Source organism: Poecilia formosa, unplaced genomic scaffold, assembly GCF_000485575.1.
Source record: "Poecilia formosa unplaced genomic scaffold, Poecilia_formosa-5.1.2 Scaffold877, whole genome shotgun sequence".
In the NCBI taxonomy this organism is placed as follows: Eukaryota; Metazoa; Chordata; class Actinopteri; order Cyprinodontiformes; family Poeciliidae; genus Poecilia; species Poecilia formosa.
In genome coordinates, this window is record NW_006800816.1 from 46,357 (window position 1) to 55,945 (window position 9,589).

General features: G+C 48.0%; 1 protein-coding gene across 2 annotated transcripts in view; it reads right to left on the reverse strand.

Moving 5' to 3' along the window:
• ctc1 (CTS telomere maintenance complex component 1) overlaps window positions 1-9,589 on the reverse strand; it is a 76,193-nt gene that overhangs the window by 45,712 nt on the left and 20,892 nt on the right. Inside the window, exons 9-12 of one of the 2 annotated variants that reach the window (XM_016667030.1) lie at window positions 4,080-4,202; window positions 3,669-3,898; window positions 409-577; window positions 166-353 (exon numbers count right to left, since the gene is read on the reverse strand). In XM_016667030.1, coding sequence (XP_016522516.1) covers window positions 166-353; window positions 409-577; window positions 3,669-3,898; window positions 4,080-4,202 — 710 coding nt within the window. The remainder of the gene's footprint in view (window positions 1-165; window positions 354-408; window positions 578-3,668; window positions 3,899-4,079; window positions 4,203-9,589) is intronic. The other variant, XM_007543677.2, reaches the window with a different exon arrangement.

The window sequence follows — 9,589 nt, forward strand, 5'->3', positions numbered from 1 at the left end:
ATGGCCGCCCTAAATCTCGTCAGCAACAATAGGCGAGAGCGGTCCATGAGGGTCTATCCTTATATTATGTCTATGCATGAGACCCTAAAAGGGGGCGGGGCCTAACAGAAAGCAGGTTCTGATCCGCTCCCTCCCAACTGATGGTCCTGATGCTGCTGAGGTTACCTGAGACTGTCTCCTCTCCTGGGGTCAGAGGTCAGCGTCCTGTAGGACCAGGAGAGACCAGAGTTGACCTGAGATGAGCTGAGGACACCAGGGGGCAGCAGAGAGGACGACTGCAGGGACTGGAGGACATCTGAGACACTGAGGAGCTGAGGGACGGACGGGTCCACCTGGTACTGAGGACAGAGACACTGAGTCCATCTGAGGACAGACAGACAGTGGGACATGTCTCTGAGGGACACCTACCTGGTCCAGAGGACAGCGGTGAGGCCTGTCCAACATCTCAGAGTAGATGTCTCTCTGTCCTCGTCCTCTCTGTGTCCACAGCATCTCTGATAGTTTCCAGGACAGAAGACAGACGCAGTGAGGAAGAGGAGGATGAAGAGGAGGATGGAGAGGCTCAGCAGGGACCAGACTGGAGACAGAGGGACAGGGGACAGTTGGTGGGACATGTTGGAGACAGTTGATCAGCTGATCAGAGGACGATGATCACATGACCCATCAGATGGTGATGGAGCTCCCTCCTCCTGATCATTGATCTGGATTGGGCGTCATGACACCATGTGGCCCATGGTGGCGCCACTGAGCCTGCTGCTCTCACTAAGTGTTTCTAAACAGGTTCAGTCTGTGGAAAACCCGACAGTCTACAAAAGTGACGCCATATTTTACTGTCAAAACTACGATAGCTAGAAAAGACCCAAGAGTTTCACAGGTCAGGAAAAAGTTTTAATTATCCAGATAGCAGGAAGTGGGTCAGCTCTGTTAGCTTAACAACATTAGCATGTAGCTGGGCTGCAGTTTGATGTTTTGGTTAATTTAGTGCTACAGGGTCACAAACACAGTTGTTACTCTTTCTCCATCNTGCTACAGGGTCACAAACACAGTTGTTACTCTTTCTCCATCTATCTTTGTGGGGGCTTTCCATTGACTTCCATTCATTTCTGCAGACGAACCAATTCAGTTCACACCTTACACTTGAACCGAACCACGAACCCAAAAATGGGGATTCCCCTCATGGAGACCAGGCTTCAAGGAGCAGTGGGTCCCCATAACCCCACATTGTAGACATGCAAAGGTCCCCATGAGGCTATGAAAACATGGTTCACACACACACACATGCCTTCTGTCATTAAATCAAACATCATTCTATAAAATGACCAGTCAGAGCCTGAGGGGACTACAGGATGGTGACCAGTAATAACCAGTAATGACAAGTAATGACAAGTAATGACCAGTAATGACCAGTCAAAGCCTGGGGGGGGGCTACAGGATGGTGACCAGTAATGACCAGTAATGACCAGTAATGACCAGTAATGACCAGTAATAACCAGTCAGAGCCTGGGGGGGCTACAAGATGGTGACCAGTAATAACCAGTAATAACCAGTAATGACCAGTAATAATCAGTCAGAGCCTGGGGGGCTACAGGATGGTGACCAGTAATGACCAGTAATAACCAGTAATAACCAGTAATGACTAGTAGTAACTAGTAATAACCAGTAATAGCCAGTAATAACCAGTAATGACCAGTCAGAGCCTGTGGGGGCTACAGGATGGTGACCAGTAATGACCAGTAATAACCAGTAATGACCAGTACTAACCAGTAATGACCAATAATAACCAGTAATGACCAGTACTAACAAGTAATGACCAGTAATAACCAGTCAGAGCCTGGGGGGGCTACAGGATGGTGACCAGTAATGACCAGTAATAACCAGTAATAACCAGTAATGACTAGTAATAACCAATAACGACTAGTAATAACCAATAATGACCAGTAATAACCAGTAATGACCAGTAATGACTAGTAATAACCAGTAATAACCAGTAATGACTAGTAATAACCAGTAATAACCAGTAATGACCAGTAATGACCAGTACTAACCAGTAATGACCAGTAATAACCAGTCAGAGCCTGTGGGTGCTACAGGATGGTGACCAGTAATGACCAGTAATAACCAGTAATGACCAGTACTAACAAGTAATGACCAGTAATAACCAGTCAGAGCCTGGGGGGGCATATATGTTGAGGATGGTAACCAGTTCTCCTTCTAATCTCCCCTTAATCAGCATGTATGTCCCTTCTTTGTCTTTTATTCTGAAGGCTTTTCAAATATATTTCTTTCTGATGTAAGGACTGCGACTCCTCTCCTACGGCCTGATCTATAAGATGAGTAAAATACTTTAACTCATCTCTTTAGTTTCTCTTTAGTTTCTCATGTTCCTTCTCTGTCAGGTGCGTCTCCTGCAGCAGTGCCACTCCCTCCCTTCTCAGTTTTCCTAATACTTTAGACCTTTTAACTGGGTTGAGCATCCTGTTCACACTAAACGAGGCCAACTTTAATACCTTTTTCTGTGTTTTCATTTACTCCTTGTGACTCCTTATTCTCCACCTTCTCTACACCTTGAAGGACCCTTAGGCTACAGATAAAGTAATAATGAACACACAACTGAACCGTTTTAGAGCGTTCACTGATGAACTAGTGACTAACCAAAGAACTCCCAAGAGTGGGGTCTGCACTTTGACCCTTTGTAAGCCATGATGGAAAGCCTGCCCAAAGGGAAGTCCTCTCCCTGCACAGGGAGTGGGCCCTTTCTGCTGCAGCTAGCTTTGTTCATGTTTGCACCACTGCTCCAATGTTATGGGAGGATACCCCGACCCTAATGAAAAAAACTCCCTCAGGAAAAATAAAGAGACCCAAAAACATTTCTGTTAACTTGAAGAAAGTCATCATTCACTAAACACCGGGTTTTCCCTTCAGACTTGAATAGACCCATCCAAAAAAACTAAAGATCTTAAATACCTCATTTTAAAAGGCAGTGGTCCTTAAATCTCATCCTGACTTCGACTAAAACATTGCAATCGTTGTTTGTATCTTTCTATTGTCTCTCTTGGTGTCTGTCCTCCCTTCTCGGCCCCGATGGTCCAAGTCAGGCGTCTGATCTTCTCCAAGCTGGTCTCCGCCGGTCTGGTCTTCGCCACCTGCAGCCCTCGCTCCGCCCTAACCCTAACCCTAATCAAAACTCAATTTACACCTTAGTCCTAACTCTGACCCCTGACCCAAAAACAACGTTTCTCCTTGTGGGGCCCAGGCTTCGGGTCCCACAAGGAGCAGTGGATCTCCACAACATAAATGTGTCAGAAAAATGGTCCCCACAAGTTATTACAAACAAACGCACACACAGATCCTCAGCAGATGTTTAAATGATCTAACCAAACACTGCTGTGTTCATTATTGGTGATAAAAATATTTCCATCAATTCTGAAAATGACAAAATGTTCTGTTTGGGTTTTTTACTTCCTGTGTGGAAAATGTTTTTGTGGTTTTTGGTGTTGATTCCTTTACTTTAACTAAGCTCTGCTGTGGGTCAGCGGAGGAGTTGTGTCAGTTGCCATGACAACAGGTCTGCATAGCGCCGACACAAAGACCGAGAAAAAGAGAAGAACCTCCAGAACCCTGTAGACAGGCTGAAAGCGGGTCGGACAGGTCCAGACCAGAACCATCACCTGTGGGCCAGCTGGCAGGCCAAGCTGCAGGTCCAAAGGTACTGGTCCACTCCTCTGTTGCTCTGCAGCAGTAACAGTGGCAACACTCCGTCTCCAGGGCAACAGGATTCTTTGGAGGCTCCGCCCACCCGGCTGAAGGCCGACACCCTGAGGGAGGAGCCGAGGCAGCAGCAAAGCATGCTGGGAGGGAAGTCAGGGCTCGGTCGGTACAGGAAGTGGACCTGATGCAGCTGGAGGAAAAAACAGATGGTTAGGGACCAATCAGAGGTCAAGGACCAATCAGATGTCAGGAACCAATCAGAGCTCAAGGACCAATTAAAGGTCGGGGACCAATCAGAGGTCGGGAACCAATCAGAGCTCAGGAACCAATCAGAGTTCAGGGACCAATCAGTGCTCAGCAGCAGTACTCACCTCCACCTGATCTCCGGGTCTCAGCTTCCTCCTTGCTGGCGGCTGAAAGGCCAGGCAAAGCCCCACTTTCCTGTCCAGCAGGTAAAGCCCCGCGCCCTCATTGACCACCTCCGTCACCGTACCCTATCAGAGGACAGGGGCGGAGTTTAGCTCTCACAAAAAAAAGTTTAAAAAGAAAACTTAGTGATTTTTGCTTTGACATGATTTTTTTTTTTTGTTTTAATACTACTTTTTTTGTTTGACATGATTTTTTTTTTTTGATTGAATACTACTTTTTTTGTTTGACATGATTTTTTTTTTTTGATTGAATACTACTTTTTTGTTTGACATGATTTTTTTTGATTGAATACTACTTTTTTTCTTTGACATAATTTTTTTTGATTGAATACGACTATTTTTGTTTGACATAATTTTTTTATTTTTTTTATTGAATAACTGTGAAACAAAACTAACTCCATAAAATTGGTTTCCACATGTAGCTGGAAACAAATTGGACCTGTTTGTCCTATAAAGTCCATTGAGTTGACATTTGTTGTGAATTTCTGTTGCATAAATGAACAGAGTTAAATCTGTTCTTGGCTGTGTTTAAACATGAATTCTAATGTGTTGGAGTGGAAAACCATGTCATCTTGGAGAAGGTTACTCCCAGTGGCTCTATTCACGTGGTTTATCTTGCAACATTCTTTTCCTCCTGATTGAATTCTGGGAAGTCCTTTAACAGTTTATTCATAAGCCCTGTAGGGTTTGGATCATCTGAGCCAAAAAAACAAATATTGTTTCACTAAAGTGGTCATAAGTTCATAAAAAACTACATTTGATATATGTTCTCAATAAACTAAACAAAGAAAGAAGATAGTATTGCAACATTTTTGCAAGTTCAGTCTGTCACTGATCATTTCACATTGGATTCCCTTGGTAATAATCTGCAGTTTCTCCTGAGACACAGACTTAAACATTGTCCCAGTTTGTCTTTTCCAACCACAACTAACTCTTACATGACGTCAGTGTTTCCAGCTCTCAATGTGGATTTGAAAAGCAAATACATAAACCTAGGTATTCAGGTTTATGTTGACTGTTTACTGTTCAGTATTTAACAGGTGGAAATATTCTAAATGGGTGTCTGATAGAAATATTATGCTAGCACTGTGATTGTAAATAAACCGTAGAAATGAGCGTGTACGCTATGTTTGTTTGTGGTTTTATATTGGTTCTGGGTTGAACTGGGAACCTGATCAGACTTCATTTCTGGTGAGGCAGAACGTGAAAGAGCATGCCTGCTCCTTACTGTCCAGATTAGGGAATTTTGACCTGCTATACTTGGCAAGACCCCACATATAGCAAATCTTCACCAAGGTTGTATTTGGCAAATGTGGTCATGCGAGAGGTTTCAATTGCGACAAGTCAGCAGAACCCGTCCAATAGCAACACACTGATGAGAGAACTCCTTTCGGTACACAGCTGCATTTTATTTTGGGTAAAACAAACAAAAAAGGACATAAACATGTCACCGTAAAACAGAGAAACTGAAAAGTTACCGTAAAAGTTAGCCACATTCATGTACTATTGATGATTACCATGGATTACCATGTGTTATAGAGCATGTCCGTATAATTTTATGTTTCTGTGGGCTGAAACTGAAAATGCTAAAAATGCCTGCCAGTGAAATACTTAACTTTTGTCAGTCGACTCTCTACACACTTTGGGAAATGGCGATACTTCTATTACATCCCATTCTTATTTAGATTTTTCTAATTGTAGATATTTTTGATTCATCTTCAAGTCACTGCTATATTTCTTAGTGTTTTGTGTGGAAATTTACGTGCCTTTCTGTGCAGTTTGTATTTTTACGCTGGTCACCCCATGTCCTGTTTCTAGATATGTTGTGGATATGGCTGGATACAGTTGTTTCCCTAAAGGCAAGAGGATAACTCATTCCCTGTTCATGGAGTCTGGGAAGTATTCAGAACAGTTCACTTTTTTGACATTTTGTTGTGATACAGCCTTATTCCAAGTTGTATTAAATTAATCTCTTCCCTCAAGATTCCACACACAAAAAAAATCCTGAATCTGAGGTTCGACTATCCGACAGACCCTCCTCTCCAGGACCCATGAATAGACCTTACCAGGGAGACTTAAGGGTAACACTTTATTTGAAGGGGGTTGAATAAGACTGACATGACACTGTCATAAACACCTGTCATGAGCATGAATAAGCCTTCATGAATATTTATGACTGTTGTCATAAAGNCAGGGAGGCGTCCACGAGGCATCCTGACCAGATGCCCGAGCCACCTCAACTGGCTCCTCTCGATGTGGAGGAGCAGCAGCTCTACTCTGAGTCCCTCCTGGATGACCGAGCTTCTCTCTCTAAGGGAGAGCCCAGCCACCCTGCAGAGGAAACCCATTTCAGCCGCTTGTATCCGTGACCTCGTTCTTTCGGTCATGACCCAAAGCTCATGACCATAGATGAGGGTAGGAACGTAGATTAATCGGTAAATCGGGAGCTTCACTTTTTGACTCAGCTCTCTCTTCACCACGACGGACCGGTACAGCGCCCGCTTCATGGCAGACGCTGCCCCAATCCGCCTGTCGATCTCCTGCTTCCTTCTTCCCTCATTCGTGAACAAGATCCCCAGATACTTAAACTCCTCCACTTGAGGCAGGACGACCCCCCTGACCCGGAGAAGGCACTCTACCCTTTTCCGGCTCAAGACCATGGCCTCGGATTTGGAGGCACTGAGCCTCATCCTGGCCGCTTCACACTCGGCCGGGAACCGCTCCAGAGAGAGCTGCAGATCACGATCTGATGAAGCCAACAGGACCACATCATCCCCAAAAAGCAGAGACGCGATCCTAAGGCCACCAAAACAGATCCCCTCAACACCTCGGCTGCGCCTAGAAATTCTGTCCATGAAAGTAGTGAACAGAATCGGCAATGCGGCCCAGACTCTGACACCAGTCATACAGAGACCTGACAGCCCGTATCAAAGGGCCCGGTAGCCCATACTCCCGGAGAACCCCCCACAAGGATCCCCTGGGGACATGGTCGAACGCCTTCTCCAAGTCCACAAAACACATGTTGACCAGTTGGGCGAACTCCCATGCACCCTCCAGGACCCTGCTGAGGGTGTAGAGCTGGTCCAGTGTTCCACGACCAGGACGAAAACCACACTGCTGTTCCTGAATCTGAGGTTCGACTATCCGATGGACCCTCCTCTCCAGGAACCCCGAATAGACCTTACCAGGGAAGCTTAAGAGTGTGACCCCTCTGTAATTGGAGCACACCTCCAGTCCCCCTTTTTGAACAGAGGGACCTCCACCCCAGTCTGCCAATCCAGAGGAACTGCCCCCGATGTCCATGCGATATTGCAGAGTTGCGTGAGCCAACACAACCCTACAACATCCAGAGCCTTAAGGAACTCCGGGCGAATCTCATCCACCCCCGGGGCCCTGCCACCAAGGGGCCCTGCCACCCCCGGGGCCCTGCCACAGAGGGGCCCTGCCACCGAGGAGCTTTTTGACCACCTCGGTGACCTCGTCCCCGGAGATTGGAGAGCCCGACCCAGAGACACCAGGCTCAGCTTCATCAACAGAAGGCATGTTGGTGGGATTGAGGAGGTCTTTGAAGTATTCCGCCCACCGGCCCACAACGTCCCGAGTCGAGGTCAGCAGCACCACCACCCCCACTATAAACAGTGTTGGTGCTGCACTGCTTCCCCCTCCTGAGACGCCGGATGGTGGACCAGAGTCGCCTCGAAGCCGTGCTGAAGTCTTTCTCCATGGCCTCTCCAAATTCCTCCCACGCCCGAGTTTTTGCCTCAGCAACCACCCGAGCCACATGCCGCTTCACCTGCCGGTACCCATCAGCTGCTTCTGGAGTCCCACAGGCCAAAAAGGTCCAATAGGACTCCTTCTTCAGCCTGACAGCATCCCCCACTGAAGGTGTTCACCAACGGGTTCGAGGGTTGCCGCCATGACAGGCACCGACAACCTTGCGGCCACAGCTCCAATAAGCTGCCTCGGCAATGGAGGTCTGGAATATGGGAACATGGTCCACTCAGACTCAATGTCCCGCATCGCCCTCGGAACATGTTCGAAATTCTGCATGAGAGATGGGAGTTAAAGCTCCGCCTCGCAGGGGACTCTGCCAGACGTTCCCAGCAGACCCTCACAACACGTTTGGGCCTGCCAGGTGTGACCGGCTTCCTCCCCCACCACCGGAGCCAACTCACCACTAGGTAGAGGTCAGTGGACAGCTCCACACCTCTTTTTAACTGAGTGTCCAAGACATACGGCTGCAGAGCTGATTAAACAATGACAAAGTTGATCATCGAACTGCGGCCTCCCTCCAAGGACTCCAAGAAGGGTGGGTAATCTGAACTGCTGTTCGGCCCGTAAGCACAGACAACAGTCAGAACCCGTCCCCCCACCCGTAGGTGGAGGGAGGCTACCCTCTCGCTCACCGGGGTAAACCCCAACGTACAGGCGCCAAGATGGGGGGCAACAAGTATGCCCACTCCTGCCCGGCGCCTCTCACCCTGGGCAACTCCAGAGTGGAAGTATGTCCAGCCCCTCTCAAGGAGACTGGTTCCAGAACCAGAGCCATGCGTCGAGGCGAGGCCGACTATTTCTAGTCAGAACCTCTCAGCCTCGCACACCGGCTCCGGTTCCTTCCCCACCAGAGAGGTGATGTTCCACGTCCCAAGAGCCAACTTCTGCAGCCGAGAATCAGACCACCAGGGTCCCCTCCCTTGGCTGCCGCCCATAACACATTGCACCCGACCCCTTTGGCCCCTCCGACAGGTGGTGAGCCCGTTGGAAGGGGGACCCATGTCTCCTCTTCGGGCTGAGCCCGGCCGGGCTCCGTGGGTAAAAGCCAGGCCACTAGGCGCTCACCATCGTGCCCCACCTCCAGGCCTGGCTCCAGAGGGGGCCCCGGTGACCCGCGTCCGGGCGAGGAAACACTAAGTCCAAAGTTCTTGTGCATCATAAGGGGTCTTCGCACCTTTCCTTTATTAACCCTGATTTACAGGAACCAGCAGCTGTTGCTCCGCCTGTCGCCTCCATAAACACATATTAATGTAAATTAGTATAAATACCTGGAAGTCTGCTGCCAAGCAGTAACCATGGCAACGGTCCTGGCTGGTAGCAGAATGGTATTTATATTAATCATAATTACGTTATTTAAAAGGTGCTTTCAGGACAGAGTGTCGCCTCATAAAAACAATTTAAGAAACCCCTCCACAGTAACCAGTAAAGCTGTCTGGGTCGGACCTGCTGCAGCAGCAGAGCGTCCAGCCGGTTTACAGACCAGAGAGGTTCTGAATGTGGACGTTTGCTCTGCAGACAGGAATCAGCAGCAGGAGCTGCATTCACAGAGTAGAGACGCTTTCTGTCCATAAGGCGCTTTCACAAAGCGGGCGGCTCCACTGGAGGACGGCTGCAGCTGGACCGGTACCGGTACCGCTGGTACCGCTCTAAGTTCTGCTCAGAGCTCTAGGATGAATCTA